A 23,797-nucleotide genomic window follows, 5' to 3' on the forward strand; every position below is an offset into this window, starting at 1 on the left:
AGAATATATGGATGAGCTGGATGGGTCAGTGAAGAAAATCCATCTGTCCTTCCTGAGTAAAAGAGACATAAAAAATACGCATTGACAATTATACTGCCTCCCTGATATCACACAAATTTAAATTCTACTCCATGTAATACAGGATTGCATTGAATAGGAGATAGAAACAAAACTATTGTCAAGAAAATTGATTCCAGGTAGACTGGGGGATGTGTGACAGTAAACATCTGAGCAATTCAGAGAGCAAATGTCTAGGGTCTGTGTACATGAGCATTCCAAGCTAGATAGGAACTTCATATTGCCTACAAAAGCTGTTCTGTTTGGCTGTTCTGTTTGGGAAGCACACGTCTGAGGTTTTTTACATCTTCAGTTATAAATGTTAAAATTTAAAGTGTAGCTAATAATTTTATTGAGTATGAGAATACTCATATTTGAAGTATTTATTTGAAGTAGATATATTTGAAGTTGGTATACTGGTTGGTTGATTTCTTTACCAATATACTAATAGTATATAATAGTAATAGTATATACGTATATTATATATAGTATTACTATATATAATATACTATTAACTAGTATATATAATATACTAATATATATAATATATTATACAATATATAATATTGTATAACTAATATAACTAATATGTAGTTAATTAACTAGTTAATAGTGTATTATAGTATATTATGGTATATTATATATACTAATACTATATTGGTAAAGAAATAGAAGACATTTTGAACACTCCAAAACCACAGAACTTCACATCTGAAATAGACAGCTTTTTAATTGTTAGTGTTTCGTTTATTGGATGAAGGATTTTCTTTCCACAGTAAAAACAGTTTCTCAGGTAGCTGTTTTTTTTTTTTTTTTTCCTAGCAACACAGCAACACCATCCAAATTCTTAGATAACCTAGTGTGGCACTTAATCGTACTTACCATTATAAAGTTTCTCTTAATATCTAACCTGATTTCGTTTGTCAGGGTGTAAGGACATTACTTTTGTCCCATATACAGAAAATAACTTTTCTGATTCCTCTTTGTAAACACGTTGTATGTGTTGACTCCCCCATCAGTATATTCTATCAGTATATTCTTCCTTAAATAATAATCAAAACACACTTCATTCTGTTAGTCATTCCTCATCATTTTTTGTAGATCTTGGTTGATGTTTCTATTGAAGTGCAGTATTCAAAACTGGATGCAGTACAGCAACTCAAACATTCATAGTGTCAAAAATAAATTTTAAAAAGATCAATTTTAATGGGAAATATCCTTTATAGGTCCTCTAGTCCAAATACCCTCTCAAAGCAGATCCAAGCAGATCAGTTTGGTCTTTTCTCAGTTGATAGTGTGACATTGTTGACAATGCCTAGTGTGTGATCCCCTATAATATCTAGAACTTAATTTTGTAGAATTGCAACGTAATCAGCTCTTTTCCTCCTGAATTCATGCAATTTGTTATTCATCTGAAATTATTCATTAATTCCTTTTGAATGACACTGTATTTTTAATTACTCTTATTTTCTGAAATTTATCATTTTGAATTCTGATTTTGTCCCCGTTACGGTGTGAATGCACATCCAATTAACATGTTTCCTCTTTGAAAACAAGACAACAAGTGGAAATATTTAACTTTACTCTAGACAGGAATATTATGTATTACTACTTTCCAGATTGATAATGAATCTATTTTAATGAAGTGCACATTTCCAGGCAGACAAATTTTGTTCGTATTTTTAGGAAGAATGGCATGACTTTGTGTATAATATGATGTGATGACTTTCCTTAGCTTCTTTCCTTCTCCATAGTTTCTTAGCTTTACACAAAAGGAATAGCTTTATAATACACCTAAGATTAAAATAACATTTTTCTAAAAATGACATTATTTAATACAAAGATTCCAGAAAATATTTAATATTAAAGGACTCTCTGAAGTTATCTTTTCCTATTTTAGTCTAAGCTCTTCTTATTGTGTTTCTAATGTTAATTCTATAAATTACCTGGTCAACCATAACCTTTTCAGGGAAAACAGGCACAGGAAGATCATCAAATTGTTTGATCATCTTAGTAATGTCATTTCATGTTTTTCTCTTCTTGTTGGGCAACAGATGAACTAGTTCCTAGACTTTTTTTTTTTTTTTTAATCCTTGTTTCTAGAATGTTGCTTTTTATCATTTACATTTCACTTCTTTCATACTTTTTCTGCATTTCATGCTCAGCGAAGAATTCACAGCTGAGTTTTGTTGCTCCTTTTTCTACACTTTCTGTATTTTGTCTTAGCATAGCTTCTGCTTGGCCCATACTGGGCTTTCTTTAAAGAATCCTCATTTCACCTGAAAAACTGTTTTCCTTATAGCTGTCTTCTATGGAATATTCCATATCAATTATCTGAGTATATTAGCAACTGTTTTCATACATAGGTTTTGTTCTGTCACTCTGTCTGCTCTGTGAAGATCTATTCCATGATCCTTGTCACTTAAATTGCTTTCAGCTGTCATATTTTCAGTCAGGTCTTCATTCTTGTCAGAACTACATCTAGAAGAGCTCTACTGGAGTCATTTGCCTATCTGTTGTTTGATAAGTTTCCGTCATCATATTATAGTTGTTTCTTTGGACAATTTATTTTATGTTAGATTCCTTGCTAACCGTATGAATATCACTGGTGTACATTTCTAAAATCAGGTCCTAACCTTATTAATTTCAATAGAAATATGTAACAATAGAATCCCAGCAAAGTCTTCATTCAGTAGTGTTTTTTTTTTTTTGAAAAAAAAAAGAAAAAGTAAGAGGCAGCATAGGAACACATATCTTCTGAACACATTTATTCTGAGAGCAAATGATATCCATGCTTTCTCCCTTGCATTTTGGGTGAAATCTTACATGCCAAAGTTCCAGTTTCATGCAGATAAAAAAGTGTAAATCATGGGACTCCTCAAGATAGAGGTTTACATCAACGATGCTGACAGATCCTTATTAAAGCTGTCAGATGTCTGTAGAATGAAGTGCCTTTAACCCCACTGAATGCTGATGTGGAGATATAGGGCGGTATGAATTTTGTTAAGTTACCCTGGAGAGTTTATCCGATTATTCATTGAGACTTGTATCTGGTGCAGTAATTGAATCTACTACCATTAATCTTACCTTCTTTGGTGCTTATTTTTTATTATTGTACAAAATGAAAAAGCCTCTCTAAAGCATGAGGACAGACTGAGTCATGTGTTCAACCCTACAAATAGAAATCGAAGATTGTTACCATATTATAGTGGAAAACACTACCATTTGTTCTGTGTACTTTTCCTTTCAGCTTTGTGTTTAAGGATGGTTATCTTATATCAACAAGCAGATGGAAAAACCCTACATTTTCCTAAATGTTAAATTTCTTCCCATAATTATAAATATTCTGCTGGTTATTTTAAATTGCTTACTGTCCTATTTCCATATCACTTTATGTAGAAAAGTCACATCAAATCCTAAATTAAACATAGGAATATAATGTCTAAAGAAATTAAATTCAGTTTTCATGGAATACATATCAAAGAATTTGCTTTTTGAGTTAACTTGTGTCTGGTTTTGCCACAATCTTGAAAATGGCAGGCTATGACTTGAGGCAACAGAAAGCAGGTACTTTGACTTTTTTCTCCCTGTCAGTTTTCTATACCTTGCCTAAGAAAACATTAAGAAAATAGTTAAGAGCTCATGTCAAGAAAAGTGTAAAACCAGATACTTAAAGTGTTTGATTGATATTTTGGGTTTAAATTAAAATGTTTTTATTCAGTTGCTAATAACATTTTTAATGCATTGTAAGAGGCTTACTATGTCCATCCAAATAGTGTTTGATATTAACTTGTATATAACGTATGTATTAACTCATATAACATATGTAACTTGTTGAGGAGACATATAACCAAAAACTAAGATTATTCTACTTTTCATTTAATTCGTTTTACAGGGAGGGTTATCATGATAGTGTACTAATTTAGGTTAATAATAAAAAAAAAAAGGTATGGGGGGCATTCAATATTTGTTCTGATTTCTTAATTTTTACAGGAAGAGCCATATGTAATGTTCAAGAAGTCAGATAAACCTTTGTATGGAAATGATCGATTTGAAGGTTATTGCATTGACCTCCTAAGGGAGCTGTCTACTATCCTTGGATTTTCCTATGAGATTAGACTGGTGGAGGATGGAAAATATGGAGCCCAGGAAGATGCCAGCGGACAGTGGAATGGAATGGTTCGTGAGCTAATCGATCATGTAAGTTAATTTTGGAAGCTTTCTACTCTCCATTTACATTTCAATTATATCTATACAAATTGTGAAACATTTTACGATAATGCCATTTGAATAGTACTGTCTTGGAAAATGCAGATGTTTAAAAGAATAATGCAAGATCCACATCAATGATTATTTCCTCCAAATTCTGTTAAACCAAGTCTATTCTGCATCTCTATTTTGTCTATAGACAATATTTGTTTCCTGCCAAACTGCTTTAGCTCTTCCATGGCATATGCCTAAGTCAAAATAAAGAATAGATATTATTCAGAATTTCTTTCTGAGAACATGTATCTGTTTTATTTATTTATTTATTTAGTGACAGAATATAGTCTTCATTAATCAGTAGAAGTCAGGCCTTTTCTGATCGTGGATCTGAGACTTTGTCTTAGAGAAGTTTTTGTGTATCCATTTTTAACGCATAAATTATTTGATATGCAAAAAAAATAGGAACATCTTTCTTGAAACATAAGCAATAAAGTGCAAGCAGTAAGACAGAAATCTCAACATATACTGAAGCAGCAAAGTAATGCAAACAGTGTCAGAGCAAATACCATTACAATTACTTAGGCCAGGCATTACTTTTTGTCCTTCAAAACATGCTTTCCCAGTTGGTCATGCCAGTTGAATTCAGTTTGTTTGAATTTCATTTTTTTTTTATTAATTATGTCATTGTGCCTTTTAGTATTTATTTGAGTGAATTGCTTAATACAGAGATATTTGATCAAAGAACTTGAGATAAAACGTGTTTGACACATCAGTATCATTTAAAGTAGGAAGAAGGGGAGATTACTTCATAGCTAATTCAAGTGAAACTTCCTAACGATGGCATGAAGAAAAATATTCACTAATCCCACTCCAATTACTGTAAGATTTCAGCAGATGGGCAGAACATGTGCTAATCAAAATATTCACGTTTATTAGAAGGGTTTTTGTCTTTGTACTTTCCTACTACACAATAATCTTTTTTTTTGTTTGTTTTTGTTATTGTTGTTGCAGCAGATGTTGATTACGCCTAGCTTCACACTTTTAAGATGAACGCGTGGGAGTGTTATAGTTATATTATCTTTAAATATGTGTATGTATTGTACATAATAGACATCTTTAGCTAGACTATCTTCATCTCTATATGTAATTTCACACGTATAAATGCACAGGCATGCATAGCTATTAGATTTGATGGCTATTAGGTAGTATCATCATTTGAAACTAATTTTCTGATGGGACTGGGATGAGTAGTGAGGAAGTATTTCTTATATAAGTCTTCAGAAGCTCAGAAAAAAATCATTTTGCTATGCTTTTGTTACTCAGACCTATAGTTTTCTTGAACAAGTGCTAGTGTAGCCTCCTAACCTTTTCATTAAGGTAATCTTGAAATAAAACATATTTGAAGAAGTTGCAGCAGTGAAATATGTAGGCCAGGAGCTTTCCTGATCCTTTCCTCTTGATAACATAGAATGGAACGTGTCCCACTTTCCCCTAGGCTGAAACTAAACTAATCTTAAAATGCATTTTGCCCATTGAAATGCTGTCATGGAAGATGTGGTCTAACTTTTAGCCTGGATCATAGCGAGGTTAGGAAGTCGAGCCACCCATGCTATTTTGAGACTTCCCAATAAAAACCCTTCAATTTCTAACTTTTATTTTCTTTGAACTAATAGGTAATATATTGTAAAGGTTCTTAATTTTAAACTAAAAATTGTAAAAGAGCTGTTCTTCAGAAGAAAAAAATCTGTTGTAATAGACTTCTGCTAATCTCTCAATTTCTCAGTAGTTAAAATTTTCTTTTTAATTTCTGTATTTTTATCCATTTTTATCTTCTAATCTGTTTGATTAAATGCATATTACTCATGCATGCATACTCCTTCTGTTCATCAGTACATGTTTTTGATACATTTTATTAGGAAGAAACACTTCAGACCTGAGAACTGATTCACAAGTATTTAGAGAATTCCATATAGTTACTACATTTGATTTTTGTATTTGATTACTTTACATATCAGCTTAGTTTTTCAGTCTTTTTTTATTATTATTTTTTTATTTAGAGCATATTTATTAAAGTGCCAAAGAGGTTTTCTTTTGTACAAAGTGAATTAATGAACTCAATTTTTATTTCATTTGGAAAGGTAAAATGATTCTGTATACATATTTCAACCTGAGTTTCTAAATGAATAAGTAGAGAAAAAAAAAATAACAGAGCAAAGACAGAGTTGTCAGAGTAGCATAATACCTACATCTATTTGAAAAATATTTTTTGAATTTATTTTTATCTTTTTTTATATATATTTGAACTGTCAATCACTTAAGACAGAAAGAAGGGGTACTGTTCTGTAGTAGATATGTTCACAAGGGTAGTTTGAAGCATTTGTAACTCAACAAAAAGATGGATAATTTCTTTATGTGTGTAGAATAATGTGTGTAGAAAGGAAGATGCACAATTTTTAAGAAGATAAAAAGTATCAAATAGAATCTAAATGTTTAAACAAACTGCTTGAATCTGCATTTCATTGCTTTACATAATTGCATGGGCAGTGTAAGTGAAACAAAGATAATGCCATCAGAACTGAGATTAGCATATCATGTATATCTCAGGCTTGAAATTCTCTAGTGTGAACAGAAACTGAAGACTTTGTATCAAGCTTTGTGTATTTTCAGTCTCTTTTCCTATAGTATACTCGTGTTTCTCCTTTCTTTCACTGTTTTTTACAGTGTTCATGTGCCATCATTCTGATGTTAGTTTCCAAACAATGACTAGTTTCCTTCTGAATAAATCATAAATACTGAAAGTAAAAAATGAGTTCAGTGAGTTCAGTGATTAGTATCCTTTGACAATTCAATGAAAATGAGTTATTTTTGGAAAAGATAGTGGTCTCAATAAGTGCAAAAGAAGAGAAATACTAGGACAACAAGTATAGATGAGATCTCCATGTAAAAACATTTCAAATGGATTTTCTCCAGTTAAACTTCCTGATTACTTTGCCTCAATGGGGGATTATTTCTTTTCGTTCCTGCCCCCCCCCCCCCCCCCCCCCATTTAATTTAATAGAAAGTTTTTAGATATTCAGGGTGGGATGTAGGGCATGCTAAAATCCAGGTACCTCCATCCTTCATGAATGTATTCTTCATAAAGAAGTGTTCTTCATACTGACTTTCTGCCTTTGGTTCAAGAACTTTATTCAAAGTAGGATAGACTTATTGGACTGGTTTTGGACTAGATTAGATCTAAATTATGTAGATTTCAGGTTGGTCTGTGGTGCCAAAAAATTGTTATGGCACTGTATCATATTACATGAGATAGATATTGTGAGTGTGCAAATTATGTAGACAACAGATACTGATAGAATAAAAACATAATTTTTCTTTACTTTGTTCGTCTACTTTACAGTTTCAAAGTTACTTCCAAATGTTCTTATTGTTGGGTTCTGAAACAGGCAAATAACTAATATCTTACATTTTCCCAGAGATATAAATGAAAGTTAAAAATCCACTGGAAGTAATTTGTTACTATTATATACCATTAAAAATAACCCTCCTTTTTTTTTTCTTTCTTTTTCTTGGCCCTTTGTTTGAATGGTTCTTCTACAGTGCAAAGCGTATGCATTGCAAATTGTCTTTAAGGCTTGCAGTTCTTTTATGATTCATAAATAATTATAGAAAAGGTCCAATTTTAAAATCATGACTGCTCTTTTATTATATGTGAGGATTAAATGGGAACTTCCCTTCGTTTCTCAGAAGAGAAGGATTTTCAGCTTGGAGGAAAGTAAGACTTACGCAGTTGGACAATTGGAAAGCATTACTTAATTTAAATTAACTTTAGACATAGCTTTATGTTTCACTTCAGTATCTTTTGATTTTTTTTTTAATCAATATCTTACATACCAGTAAATACTTCCATATAAAATGCTTATATTTATAGTAGCTAGTATAATAGCCAGTACAGTAGTAGTGGCCATAAAAATATTATTGGCCTTTTATTCTTTCCATAACAGAAAGCTTTCAGATATTTATATAATTCTGTTTAAAATGCTCCTGGGGACATCTGCCTACAATAACTTCTTACTTGTTATTTCCTACAATAACTTCTTACTAGCTATTTTTTTCACGTAATTTTAGGTACTTATGTTCCTGAAGGACTAGAGTCAAGCCCTTCGTATTACTATTTGGAAGTTAATGAAAGCTTCAGATAAGCAACTATAGAGATTTTTGGTTGCTTCCTTCTTAAGACAAAGACAAATCTATATGAGCAAAGGAATTATTTTTTTTTTCCATCTTTTTTTTTTCCCTCTTACTTGCTTCCCCAAATGCAGTTTCATCACATTGCTTGTAGTATACTACTTTTCTTCATATATACAGCAAAACCTGCCTCATAGAGCCTTGTCAGGAAAGATTAAAGAGCTTTTCTTGCCTCTTCTCCTTAAGGGCTGATAAAGTCTTCCTCCTTGTAATTTTCTTGCAAAAGGTCTATCAAATGAGATTTTCAAAGCAATTCAGTACAGTTAAGCTTCATTATGAAATGCTTACTTCATTAATGAAAATCTCAAAATTTTACAATAGCAGAGATTTAAAGACTGTTGGAGAAAGAAAGATTGAGCATTGTTTTTTGTTTTGCACCAACATTACATGTGCTGGACAGTAAAACCTGATGTACTGTCAGTCTGTCAGTGGTCTTTACAGCACTCTATCTTCCTTTTGGCTTCATTGTTGTATCAGTGAAAACATGATACCCAGAGATGTTTTCAAAGCTATGTGTAACACCTTACCCCTACTGTGTATGTGGTGTGTATGTTGTTTTTTTTTTTTTCCTCGAAGGATTCTCCTAAGTTAATGACACTTACTCATATGCTCCTACTTATTGAATGTTATTTATTAATATTTATTATTAATAATTATTACCCCATTGTCAAAATATTTCCCCACAGAGGATCACTGGATTGTAGCATCTTCATTTAATGATAATTTTTTGTCAAAATGTTACAAATTGTCAACATGTTAGCATGTTACATTACCTCCTCCTTCCTGTATTTCGCAGAATGATTTAGTTATTTTTTCACAGTATGCCCTAGATTTTCCCTAAAGAATGTTCTGCTACTCTTCATCATCTGGTTCAAATAAAAAGAATATTTTACATGACGATCTAGTTATTACAGCAGGAATAGAATATCAGTAGTGACCTTGAAAACTTGTTTTGCCTTATTTACCTGAAGTTGGAAAATTCAGGATGCTGGCACAGTAGGTTAGCTCTCTTCCTTTGTGGTTGCTGTTTGTAACTGTGAACTGACATTCATTTTGTATTTCTTTAAAAATATTATAGCTTTCATAGTTTAAACATATATCAGCTGGGCAAGCATTAGGAAAAAAAAAAAGGGAGGGGAACTGAAGAATGAAGCACACGGAGATTCAAAAAGTGAAAATTGTGCAGAGAATGCATTATTTGCATTCTTGCAAATCGAATGCAACATTTGCATGCTCTGCTGTTGAGAAGGAAGGTAAACTGGTATCGATGGAAAAATGGTGAACAAGTATTATAAGATTTTACTTTTTTACTTTGAAATACATGGTTCAAACTATTTGGTCTTTAAGTTTAGAATGTGTCTTTTGAATGTTTATTCCAATCACATTAACAGCAATGAAATAATCAGTTCCAATCCAGAAATGGTGATTCTTTAAGATATTTTCCATTCATTCATAGTATCATTCATAGTATGAATTAACAATATGGTCACATAATGATATATCAGAAAATACAAATAGATAGGAGAGTATCATAACACAGAAATTATTCTAACTGACATCTCTGAAAAAAAATCTAGATTTTTTTAATGATCTTTCTCCATCTAACCTGCATCTCTGATTTCTCTCTTTGTCTTGGTTATCTTACTGTCAAAAATTCAATTGAAAGTAGCCAAAACTTAGTTTATTAGTTTTTACTTGTCTTTTATATTCCTTCATTCTTGCCACTGTTTATAACACCAACACTCTAATAAAAGTTCAGGACTCTAAAAAGGATATTTTAGGTGCTTTCCTCTTTTTTTTTTTCTTTTTTTCCTTTTCCAGAGAGACTGCATTCACATCTTACCATATCTTGGAAAAACAACCTTTGTTTTCTTTCTTGCGCATACAGTACTCAGGCCTTTCTTTTGTATATTTGCCTGTAGCAGCTACCCTGTTTCTGTCTTCTAAGTATATGAATCCATTTCTTGAGCTCCATGTTCCTCACTGGTTTGACCTAACATTTTATATGCATGCTTTTTTCTAATTGTGCTCTTGTAGCTGTTGTAACCATATCACCTATTCCCATTTGAATCATGAGGCCATCATTAGTATTCCTTGAATTTTTATTTGTGTTTTGCTGGTTCTACAGAAAACATTAGTGAAAATTGTTTGCATTTCAACAGAGAATTTAACTTGGAAATAAATTCATCACAAAATATATATTTTTTTGGTTTCCCAGTTTAAAAAAAAAATCAATTAAGAAAAAAGACAACTTACTGACTACAACTTTTTATCAAAAACACATTTTTCATTAGAAATTCTTTTGACAGATATTTTTCAATCAATTCATGATATGTTAATTTCTCTTTGAAATTAGCACTTTCAGTTTTGCTACTCTGTGAAGGAAGAGAAACAATACACATTCAACAATTTTCCTTAAAAGAGTTGGTGATAACATTAAAACTCTCGTATTAGATAGGGTTTTTCAAAAGTTCAGAGAAGGGGTATCTTTGACTGGTGTCCATTAAGGTATCTTCTGTGCGTGTCAAATTATTTGATGAGAGTATTAATACTATGGAAGTCTTGTTATTTTTATCTCATTAAAAAAATGAAATGTAACTGTGAGCAGCATGGCATTTGAGAGGGTAAACTGTGGAATTTGTACGAAACAAGGGCAGCTCATGTAATATGCGTGAAAAGTAATTTCTGATATGACCTACCTTTACTTTCAGTGTTATTACATAATTAAAATAATAACAATTCCAGATGTACCTCAATGAGAAGGTAAGATTTTGATGTGAAATTCCTTTTTTCAAACACATTTTTAGAACCTACTTGACATCTTACATCCAGCCTCATAACATCAATTTTATCTTGAATACAGTTACACAGATTAAAATCTTGTACCTTAGATAAAAAGACAGGCAGAGAGAGACTTAATAACAAAAAAGCCAAAATAAATGTTTTAGTAAAAGGTAGTTTTATGTTTTATAAAACTGTTAAACTGTTTATAAAAAATGTTTTAGTAAAAAGTTCAAAAAGGGGCTGGAACCAGTGCCCAGGCATCTGCCTTTTGGTGTTAGATCACACTTTATGTCTTGCTGGAAACAGTTGGGAGGTTACAATCTGTCTTTACAAAATTATATTTCTATTGCATTTGCTACAGCATTCATTGTGTGTTCATCTCTTTTGTTGTTGTTGTTTGTTTGTTTTTCATTACTATTTATTAATTACTATCAATAAGTGTGGTTAGATAAATTCCTCTCTTACTGAAGTATACTCTTTTTTTTTTTTTCTGAATGTCTGTCCTTATTTATGAAATGGACATAGCTGTTTTGTCACTAAATGATTCTATTTCCTAATTACTTATTTTCATTATTCCCATTACCTACCATGTTTGTATTAGGAGCTGTGAAAAAGCAGCTGGCTGAGAACCTTTATCCATTAAGAAAGTAAATAGTAAATTTGCTAGCAGCACTTTCATAATGAGATTTTTCTGTGTGTGTTCTTAGTTTTTATGTACCTTTAAATAGATTGTTTAAGCCATCTAGATAGAACTCTCATCTTTCATCTGGTTGTATAGTATGATGAAATATTTTTAGTAGTCTAATAGCATAAGATAAATTATCTTAAAGTTCTTTATTTAAATCATCTTGTTTCTTAGATTGAACCTTACTTTTTTCTCCCCATTTTTAGTTGTCATGTAACCAAATCTATTCATCATAAAAATTAAAACAGCCAGCCAGCTTGCATTTACTTGTTTCACATTCCAAAATGGGATTAATAAGGCTAATATATAAATACATATACAGTGAAAATATATGACTTCTGTTTATGCGAGTGTTTTCATGATGCATAATATTATTCATCACTAAAAATTACTTTCATGGACGAAATGTAATTTTTCATTTCTTATGGCAAGGAATGTTCAGGCTATTTAGGCTCAGAGAAATATGTAAGAAAACGGAGAGAACGTAAGTACTACTGCTCAAAAGTGGCAAAGAAAAATTACATGGATCTTTAATGACAGAAAGGGGAGTGAGTGATCATGTGAGTGTAGTAGAAAATGTAACGTTTATAAGCTTGGCATCTGAATTCTTTAAATGAAGGTGGAAAGTGTTGAAGACTCCTTCAGGAAAGGAGTTTCAAGGCCTAGAAGCAAGGCTAAAGAAAACTTGCTTTGAAAACTAAAATTTTAGTTAAAACATCATCTAAATTGATGATATTCTAGAGAAATATTTTAATGTCTTCTACTGCACTGAGGAAATCTCCATATATAACATATAATAAACTGAGCAGTCACAAATCACTCATTGGGTTTTAGTTTGAATGTTTCTGAATATAATTGAGAGGAAGATACTCAGCTCAGCCGAAAGCATAGTATTTGACCTGTCTTGGAATGATTTTCACCACCAGAATCTATAAATATGCCTTGATTTTGGAGCTAGCCGGTCATCTTTGCATGTTACAGATTTCGTTACAAAATGTCCTGTTCAACTATATGGCTTTCACACTTTTATAATAATTACTCCTTTCTTTGCACAAATTCACATGGGATACATTGAGCATAGCACTTACAGAGAAGTCTAAGCTGTTTACAAAATTTAGGTTTTAAAAAATTAGGTTACATTTCTTGACAAACTGTATCAGACTGGTTACTTCCCCCCCCCCCCGCCCCCCCCCCCAAATCCTCAGTCTAAACTAGCATAAAGCTGCAACTAAATCTGAGGTGTTGCATGATAAATCACGCAAAGCTTTTGTCATATTCAATGTAAGATTTGAATTCTGATCCTTTAGGGGTGCGGTGTTTCAAAGGATAATATTCTAGTAACTACTCAGTAGTTTGGCGAGTCTGCAGTTGTGGTATTGTTTCTTGAACCAGCAGCACTAGCAAATATAGATAAATAGTAAGCTAGACACCTACTTATTTATTCTGTAGTTTTAACGTGATTTTTTTAACATCTTAACATTTTATTCTATTTTTGCTTACACTCTTTTTAAAAAGCAATGACATAATTCCCTTTTTCTATACTCTCTGTATATACTTAAAATATTACTGGTTCTATTTCAGTCTTCTAATCATAGAATCATCAGATCATCTAGGTTGGAAAAGACCTTCAAGATCACCAAGTCCAACCATCAACCTGACCAAGTCCTATCACTAAACCATGTCCCTTAAATAATACCACAAGGGATGGGGAGTCTGCCACGTTTCTGGGCAGCCTGTTCCAGTGTTTAAGCACCCTCTCTGTGAATAAATTGTTCCTAATGTCCAATCTAAACCTCCCCAGCACAACTGGAGACTATTTCCTTGCATCCTATCACTTGTCACCTGAAAAAAGAGACTGATACCATCCTTGCTGCAACATCCTTCCAGATTATAACTACCTGGAGAGCAAAGGAGCCCTCAGTCTCCTCTTCTCCAGAACAAGCCAACCCTGATTGCCTCAGCTGCTCCGCATAACTCTTGTTTTCTAGTCCATTCACCAGCTTCATTGCTCTTCTCTGTATAAGCTCTAGCTACTCAATGTCCTTCCTTATCTGCTCATAGAATCATAGAATGGCTAGGGTTGGAAAGGACCTTAAAGATCATCTAGTTCTAACCTCCCTGCCATAGGCAGGGATGCCACCCTCTAGATCAGGTAGGTCAAGGCCCCATCCAGCTTGGCCTTGAACACCTCCAGGGTTGAGTCATCATGTTTGCAGACATCTTATGTTTTGTTTATAATTTATCCCTATCCTGATCACTTCAGCCATTTGAAGGCTATCAGTTCTGAGTGCACTTTTTTTTTTTTTTTGGGTATACATTTATTTACCTTGCAGATTAAGCATTACTGTTCTATGCTGAACCATTCTTCTCTACATTTCCAGTAATCATCAGTTTTATTTGTTAAGCTTGGTTGGTGGTTTTCCAGCATTACTTTTTCTTTAAACAAAGGTACTAATTCATATTATTTAATGTTTATAAATAGTATTCCAATTCTTTACAGTTATTCTGTCTCAGGATAAAGTATCAATAATTCCTCAAATGTTCAGTGCCTGTAGTGTATTTTTATGTGTATGTTTATTGCTCTAAATATTCATATTATCTCCCAGTGATTATTATTTTCATGAAAGCAGCATTCCATTTCTTTCTGAAATCTGTCCTGGGGGTCTACAGGATAATTATTATGAAAATTTGTAATATGCCAGAAAATATCACGTGTGCTTTTTATGCCCTTCATTCTAATTGCTAATTCATTAATCCACAATTTCAAGTGCTCTGACCTTTTATTTCCAATGTCATTTGTCCCAAGTTGAATGAGCAGCAGCAGGTGTCTCCCTAACAAGCAACTAACTATGTTTCTCTTGTTGCTTGAGCCTCTTTTTTTTTTTCCCTCTTAAAGCAGACAAAATATTCATAGTCTTACCGAACTTCTCTGCAAATTTTTCTCTTGCATGTCTGAATTTATCAGTGTAATTCAGTCAGATATGCCATACTCCCTAGCATCTAGTCTTCCATTTTTGCGTTGTTGCTGTTTTTATTTTAATGGTGAAAGATCAAAGAAATTGTTTCCTACATGACCATAGAATTATTAGCAATTGCAGCTTTACTGTTACTTCAAACCAAAAGTCAAACATTGGTTGCTATAGTCACTTACAAGATAGCACTTAATTAAGTGCTAATTAATTAAATGCAGCTATTTCTACTTACTCGCTCTCTCATAAAGACTTTATATTATATTCCCATGTAAAAATGTACAAACAGATCCTAAGTCAGATTGAATATTATGCTGAAAAGAGACATGCTCAAGATACAGTGCAGTGTCAAGCATTGCAGAAATCCAGGAAAAAATGCCAAGAAAAAAAAAAACAACTGTAAAATGTCAAACAAAGAAATCCTAAGCCAGAAGCAGTATAGTTAAGTGTTCAAAATACACCTATTAATTCAGTGCAAAGCAAAAAAGAAGTGCATCTATGAATTTCATATTAAATTGCAGGCAAAACGTGTGTTACGGATTTCAAGCAAAGGACAGAATGAAGTTGCAGTTTTCAACAAAAGAGCAGTTGATAGTAATCATTTATTTTCAGAAGAGCAAGGAACTTCCACAGCATCTGCATTTAATAAAACATGATCCAGCAATATTTCTAGTATTACAGTAAAACATATAAAATAATAATGCATACACTTTTGCTTAATAATAATAAATTATATTGTGCAACCTTTGAGATTATCACAACCTTTGAGATGAACACATCCTGTATGTTTACAAAATTTTTTTATTTATTTGATGCCAAATGTCCATCGTAGTAGCATCTTCGCACTAAGTTCTCTGAGATCTGTGGATTTTTTTCTGATTATTTGTACTTAGGTATATAAAGGACTGTTAGTCTATCTGAAATTTCTTGAGGACTGAGAATTCCTTCCTGTTCATTTAACACTGTACCTAATATCTGTTTAGTACAGTTAGGGGATTATGGTTTTGCTTTTAATTTTCACAATTTTAATCATTACTGATTAACCTTTTTCTTTCAAAATAATTTTTCTGTGCTACGCAAAAATAACCTTTCTTATTTCTTTTTTATTTTTTTCCTTTTTCCTTCCATCAGTCTTACCAAGTACAATCAGCAAATTACCAAAGAATCAAACTTATTTGCTGCAACATCCATACTCTGTCTTCTGACAATCTCCTAGATGGCAGTATTTCATTTGAAACATGGATGAAGCTTAGGCAATATTCTATACCTTTTATATTTTATTTATTTATTTATTTATTTATTTATTTTGGTGTACTCAGTTATAGTCATTATGCTATTTAGGAAAATGATGTGGAATCATTTCAAATGAGAAGTTGCTAGCAATGGGCCAAATCAAGTGTATATTAAAGATGAATATTTTAGAGACTGACTGAAATAAACAGTGTGTAGGTGTTAATACAGAGCATATTTTAAGTCTAACCAGTGTAATCCCCATTTATAATTGTTGTTAACTATATGGACATGCCTGGCTAATGCAATTGGTTATGTAAAATGATGAAGTTGCAGTGACAGATACAAATTTTACAGTGAATAATTGGAATTCACTTTCAGTGCATTGACAGTGAAGTGAATCATAGCCTATCAGTGCAGTGAAGTAAAGTGTTTCAAATGAAACTCCAAAAGATCATTCTAGCTCAAGCATCATCATTGCTTTCAGCAATGATTAGGAATTGGATCGTGGTTGGATCCTGGGCTAGGACTATATTCTTAATAACATTCATTTTTTCTTGTATTCCTACAGTTACCTGATGTTTACAATCATTTTTGTTTCTACAATGACAGTGAAGAGTCATAGAAAATAATATGAGGATTGTTGTTTGTATGTATATGTCTGCTGAAGTGAAATATATGTGAAAATTAGAATTCCCTGATAGCAGAGTTTATTTCTATTGGAACCTGTCCATTTTATTGGGTAACTTCATGCTTCTACATTTTTATTTTGACTCGTCTGGTTCAGAAAAGGTTGGTCATTGGGGTTGGCCCCATTTAATAGAAATTAAATTACCTGGAGAAAATTGATGAAACAAATAATTCTCTGCTCAAATACGTGCTTTTTCTCCAATGAGGTGACCTGCAATTCTGTTTTTCATTAACAAATCTTCAGTCAGTTATTTTTACTGGATCTTTTCATGTTCCTGATCCATGGATCTGTTCCTTCAGTCTCTTTCTACAGTATCTGTACTTCTGTGTACAATGCTTGATCACCACAAAGATCAAAATAAAGATCAGCTGTACTGGGAAAATTGATTGGTACCAGTTTTCCCACTCTTCCTTTACTCCTCCTCTCTTCCTACTCAGATCTTATTTTAACCTTATTCCTTCCAGAAGTAATGATTAAAAAGTTTGATTACAGGCTTGGTAGATCAGGGATTCATAAATTGTACTCATAACTTCAAACTTGTCACAGTGCGTGCTCTTAAGAAATATTGATCCGTAGCCTCTGCTTTGGTTTTCCTTATTTGGAGGTGGTAAGTGAAGGATTTTGAAAGACTTGCAGATGACCTGTATAAATCAACTAAGTATATTCATAAAGAAAGCACAACAAAATAATATTATTAATATTGTTTCTGATACTAAAAGCAAACACGCAAAAAGATTCAGAAGTATTGTGTTGCAATTTATCTTTCGCTCATTTCCAAAGAATTTCAAAACATCTCAACATTTCATACAGAGTGAGGAGGATGGACAGTGGAATTCTGGAGTATGTCAGCTTTCAACATAGCATTTTTATAAAGCAGTTTCAGGATGTGCTGGCAGAAATGTGCCTCTGGGAATGATGCTCAAGATACAATGTCAGCCATACCATTTGGGAAAATGAGAGGTATTAATTCTGAACTGTTATCTTTGCAGCATCAAAGTTATATTAGTTGTTTAAGAAAAATAAACAGCTGTTTAATTAAATTAGAAATTAAACAGATGTTTAAGAAAATTAAAAGTCTGCACAGCCTTACTTAAGTACAAAATATATCAAATGAAACTGATTTTCTGTGTCTGTCTGTCTGTCTGTCTGTCTGTATGTTGGAAGAAAGTCACGCAACTTTTCCACAAGTGCTTGAAATTGGTTTGCACAGTCACCTTTTTCCTTACCTCTGAGAGCCTGATTAGCAGTAATGTGTGGTAACTTTAAAGATGAGCAAATTCTCTTCCCAAGTATCCTGAGAATATATGAAATATGAAATATGTATATATATATATACATACATATGTGCATAACTTATGATAGCATATGTGTCTTTAAAGAATGGATGTATATTTTTGTTTGTGTGTGTGGCTTAGTATTAATAAAGTGCCAGTAGAGACTGAGAAGCAATATGAACACTTGTTAGAAATTTTTTTACTCAGGAAACTGTATAACTGACTGACATACTAAGATAATACTTTATATATAAAAAGGCATGCAGTTTTAAAAATGGTTAGAAGTTGTTTTTTTTTTTAAGGTTAAAAAAGTATTAAGATTGAAGAAATATTTTTTACTTCTTGCTCTGGTTAGAAATGTACACAATAAACTGAATGAAAGAATTTTTTTTAGTATTGAAAATAGGTTGTTAACAAGAAAACTATTTTGTGTCTGAGGCATGATGGATTGCTCCTTAAAAATACAAGACATTTAAATATATATATATTTTCTTTTTGTTACATGGAATCATGAACTCTTTCTTATTCTAGAAGTGTCTTGTCAAAAAATCTTATCATATACAAATTCTCAATTCATTCTTAAAATGCGTAGTAATTAATTATATTCATTAGGTTTTTAACAGTTTACCAGGAACTAACTAAAACTAATGAAGCCCTTTCAAAGTCTCATGCAGCATTCAGCTCTGTCAGTTCCATGTCTGATGATTTTAAAGTTACTTTGATAGTGATCTTTCCAGCCCTTAAGAGAACTAATGTAATACTATCATATTTGATAATTCCAAATTATAAAGACAAAACTATTGTATGGTCTACACTTGTATTATTTTTATAGCATAATAATAAGGAAAAAGTGGGTCAGTTATGAAAAAAACGCAGTAGCATCACTGTTCTTCTCTGGACTAATCGAGTTAGTTGCTATTAGAAACCTGCATAAAGGTGGTAGAGTTTTGCTGACAAAGCAGCTTAGATTACAGTTGGAACACAGTTTCAGGTGTCATTCAATTGTGCCTGGAATAGAATAGAATAGAATAGGCATAACCAAAGAGTGCAGTTGTACTCACCATGCTCTATGGAACTGAGAAATACCACATTTTAATATTAGATTTAATGGTCCTGTATGTAACTTGATACCATGTTTTCTGCAGAACATCTGTTGAATTATTTTCTTTATCTAAATATTGAAATTTATCACTTAAAGGTATCTGTAAGAAAATTGTTTTGTAGTGGAGCCATCAGACAAGTACGTTTTCTTTTTTTCACTTTTTTCCCCAGTTTAAACCAGTAACATAGAAATAAGAGATATATGATAAATGCCATATTTTAAAATTTAATTTCTTGTAATATCTGAGAAATTTCTTGAGGGCCACATCCAATCAGGTTTTGACTGTCTCTAAGGATGGAAACTCCACAACCACTCTGGTCAGCCTGCTGTAGTATTTGACCATTCTTTGAATGCAAAGTTGTTTTTTCTTATGTTTAAATGAAATTTCCTTCATTTCAGTTTTGTCCATTGCTTCTTCTCCTTTCACTAGATACTACTGAGAAGGGTCTGGATCTGTCTTCTTCACTCCCTGTGGTGTAGTTGCTTAAAGTAACTAGGAAAATAAAACTAATATTCACATTTTTAAAGAAAATGTACAGCATCGAAGAGGCTTTCAGGGTAGGGCGTAGCTGCATTACCTGAGCATTCTCTAGGCTTCCAACCTTAGATGCTATACCTTTAAACGGAGACGGGAAAACTTTTCACCAATCATAACTAAGATATGCTTGAATAGATTCAGTCAGGCTCCACTTAAAAGATATAAAATAATATAAATTGAACTAAGAGAGAGGGGATGTTACGGAAGATACCATCACAAGGGAATATACCATCACATGGACCTCCTGACTTCTGGGATCAGTCGATGGGCTGAGCCTCTCTTGCCCCCCGCATTGGGACACCTTTGGGTGAGATTTGAACACTTGGTTTTACTGGGTGTCTCCATGGAAACTTAGAAATCTCTATAGAGTCTTTGTGCCTTTTAACGTGTTAATTTCCAGGCTGTGCACCTGTGTATTTCATGCATGCTAGCTTGCTTTTGCAGACAGTAAATTATCGCCAGCAATCCAAAGAACCTGTGTACCTGTTGCTGTAATAAATTGCGCTTAATTGCATTGTTCCTAGCCTTGATAGTTCTCATTGAGCGCGACTAGAGTGTATGTTAAGCTGTTGGAGAATTGTAATCGTGAGAGTTCAGTATCCTGAATCCGACCAGACCCATAACTGTTAATCGGCTACACCCATTAGCGCGACACTCCCCTGTACCAGCTTTTTGTGTTGATCAGGTTCCCCTGAGCCATCTGTTGTCCAGGCTAAATGGTCTCAGATCTCTCAGCCTCTCCTTGTATGGCAGGTCTCTTACTCATCTCTGTAGCCTTTTGCTGATCTCACTCCAGTATGTCCCTGTCCCTCATGTACCAGGGAGCCAAGACTTGGATCTAACACTCTAGATATATCTCACCAGTGCAGAGCAGATGGCAAGGATCACCTCCCTTGAACAGTGGGCAATGTTCTGCCTGATGCTACCCTGCTGATCAGCCTTCCTAATCAGTCTCCAGCATGTGTACTGTTGCCTGGGTGTATGCTTCCCAGTTGCATTTTCCTTATTTGAACATCCTGAAACTCCTGGCAGCACACTTCTGCAGCCTTTTGAGGTCCTTTTGAATAGCAGCATAACCCTCTCATCTATCAACCACTCCTCCCAGTTTTGTATCATCTACAGAATTGCTGAGGGTGCCTTCTGTCCCCTCATCCAGCTCACTAATAAATATATTGAAAACATTGGTGCTAGTATTGACCCCTGGTATACCACTAGTGACTGATCTACAGCTAGACTTCATGCCTCTAATCAGTCCAGCAGCTCAGATGGTTTTCATTCATTCTCAATTGTCCTCTTACCTAGTCTGTACTTCATCAATTTGTCATTACAGAAAACAGTGTCAAGACTTACTAAAGTCAAGATAAACAAGATTCAGTGCTTTTTCCTCATCCACCAAACCAGTCATTTCATTGCAGTAAGCTATCAGGTTGGTCAGATGAGATTACCCCTTTATAAATCCATGCTGACTACTCCCAGGCATCATCTTGTCCTTAGTATGACTTTCAGGATTTCCTCCAATGCTTTCCCAGGAATGACATTTATGCTGACCAGCCTGTATTTTCTAAGATCCTCCTTCTTGAAGACAGGAGTGACATTTGTTTTCTTTCAGTCCTTAGGAACTTCATCTCCACAACTTTTCAAAGATAGTTGAGAGTGGCAGACATTAGCTAGCTCCCTCAGCGCTCATGGATGTCCCATTCTGTTAGTTGTCCTTGTTTGTTGTCCTTGACTTGTTTGTGTGCAGTTTGTTTACATGTTCTTTCACCTGTTCCTCCTCTGTTAGTTGTTAGTTGTCCTTGTTAGTTGTCCCATGGACTTGTTTGTGTGCAGTTTGTTTACATGTTCTTTCACCTGTTCCTCCTCTGTTCAAGATTAAGGCTTCTTTGCTCCAGACTGGCCCACTAGTTTCAGGACCTGGGATTTCTGAAGACCAATCTTCTTAAAAGTAAAGATTGAGGTGAAGCATAAATTAAGTACCTTGACTTCCTTTGTGTCGATTGTCACCAAGTCCTCTGCCTCATTCAGCAGCAGTTCCACATTTTCCTCCGTCTTCCTTTGGCTGCTTATGTACTTGTAATAGCCTTTGACATTCCTCAGCAAATTCAACTCCAGATGGGCTTTGGCTATCCTAAACTTGCATCTGTGCTTAAATAGTGCTATTGTGCTTAAATAGTGTTGCTATATTCCTCCTGGGTCACCCGTCTCTGCTTTCACGTGCGGTATTCTTTCTTACATCTAAGTTTTGTAAGGAGCTTCTTGTTCATGTAGGCCTCCTGCAACCATTTGTGACTGCCTGAACATAGGGATAGACAGTTTTTGAGCTTGGAGGAGGTGATTCTTCAAAATCAGCCAGTTCTGGAACACTCTTCTCTCCAGGATAGTCTCTCTTGGGATTCCTCCAAGCAGGTTCCTGAAAAGGCCACCATTGCATGGGAGGGCAGAGGAACCTCTGCACAGACAGGATCTCCACAGTATGGGAAAATCCATCATTTTGTTTTTATTAAAGCTGATAGTTAATAATTTTATACTGGTATCCTCAGCATTTAAATAACGCCTAGTTCTTGGACAGTGAGCATCCTCAACAAGCTTGTGGATGGCACCAAGCTGAATGGTGTTTCCCTGCGGAGGGAAGGGATGCCATCCAGAGGGACCTCGACAAGCTTGAGAGGTGGGCCCATGAGAACCTCATGTTCAGCAAGGCCAAGTGTAACATCCTGCACCTAGACTGGGGCAACCCCAAACATCAGTACAGGTTGGGTGATGAGTAGACTGAGATCAGCATTAAGGAGAAGGCTCAATCTTGAGGATGTACGGGTGGATTAAATAGTTGACATGAGCTGGCAATGTGCACTTGCAGCCCAAAAAGCCAACTGTATCCTGGGCTGCATCAAAAAAAGCATGCCAGCAGATTGAAGGAGGTGATTCTCCCACTCTACTTGTGAGACCTCACCTGGAGTACTACACCAGGTCTGGGGCACCCAGCACAAGGGAGACATGTTAGAGTGGGTCCAGAGGAAAGCCATGAATGTAATAAAAGGGCTGGAGCACCTCTCCTATGAAGGCAGGCTGAGAGATTTAGGGTTGTTAAGGCTAGAGAAGAGAAGGCTCTTGGGAGACCTTATAGCAGCCTTCCAGCACTTACAGGGAGCCTACAAGACTCTCTTTACCAGGCATGTAGTGATAGTACAAGGGATAACAGTTTTAAACTGAAAGATGGCATATTTAGATTAGATATAAGGAAGAAATTATATACTATGGGGGTGGTGAGGCACTGGAACAGGCTGCCCAGTTGTAGATACCCCATCCCTGGAAGTGTTTAAGGCCAGGTTGGATGGGGCTTTGAGCAACCCGGTCTATTGGAAGGTGTCCCTACACCTTCCAGGGCAGGGGGGTTGGAATTAGATGATCTTTAAAGGTCCCTTCCAACCCAAACCATTCTATGATAATATTGTATAACATTATTGAATTTAAGTAAATGTAAAATGTTTTTCAAATGAGATAGCTTACATATACCCTAGGCAGCACAGAGTTAAATTTGAATCAAGTGAATAAATAACTGCTAACATTTTCTTTCATAGATTTGTGCTAATGCTTTCGGATAATGAAATACGTATTGTAGGAGCCATTCTTTTATAATTACAGTGTATGTAAACCATTGTATGATATTCTGTGAAAATATATGTAATATAAAAACACTTCAGTTTTTATTTTATATTGTAGAGTTCTCTAAAAAGACTTTTTTTTTACTGCTTTATAATAATGATCAATTCTAATTAAAGCCTAAGACACCTGAATTTAAAGATTCATTGAGATTCTCAGTGTGTAGGTTTTTTTTTTTTTTTTTTTTTTTTTTTTTTTTTAAGTCTAATCATTCTGATAGGGACTTCTGTTATAGGAGTAAATCCCGTATGCCTTAAGGTGTTTGCTGGTGAGAGAACATCTTACAACTGCACATGGCAGCAAGACAGGAAAAACTTTCCACAGCTGTGAAGTAAAGACAGTATGTGTAATTCTGT

At 34.0% G+C, this 23,797-nt stretch overlaps 1 protein-coding gene across 10 annotated transcripts in view; it reads left to right on the forward strand.

The window, feature by feature from the left end:
- The window catches only part of GRIK2 (glutamate ionotropic receptor kainate type subunit 2), a 411,583-nt gene that overhangs the window by 240,537 nt on the left and 147,249 nt on the right, over positions 1 to 23,797 (forward strand). For all 10 annotated transcript variants that reach the window (XR_014582476.1, XM_083831531.1, XM_083831527.1 and 7 more), the window contains one exon: positions 4,051 to 4,257. Coding sequence is in view for 9 of the 10 variants with exons in the window: in XM_083831531.1 (XP_083687657.1) it covers positions 4,051 to 4,257 (207 nt within the window). In the remaining variant the exon portion in view is untranslated. The remainder of the gene's footprint in view (positions 1 to 4,050; positions 4,258 to 23,797) is intronic.

This window comes from Anser anser (assembly GCF_964211835.1).
Source record: "Anser anser genome assembly, chromosome: 3".
Taxonomy (NCBI): Eukaryota; Metazoa; Chordata; class Aves; order Anseriformes; family Anatidae; genus Anser; species Anser anser.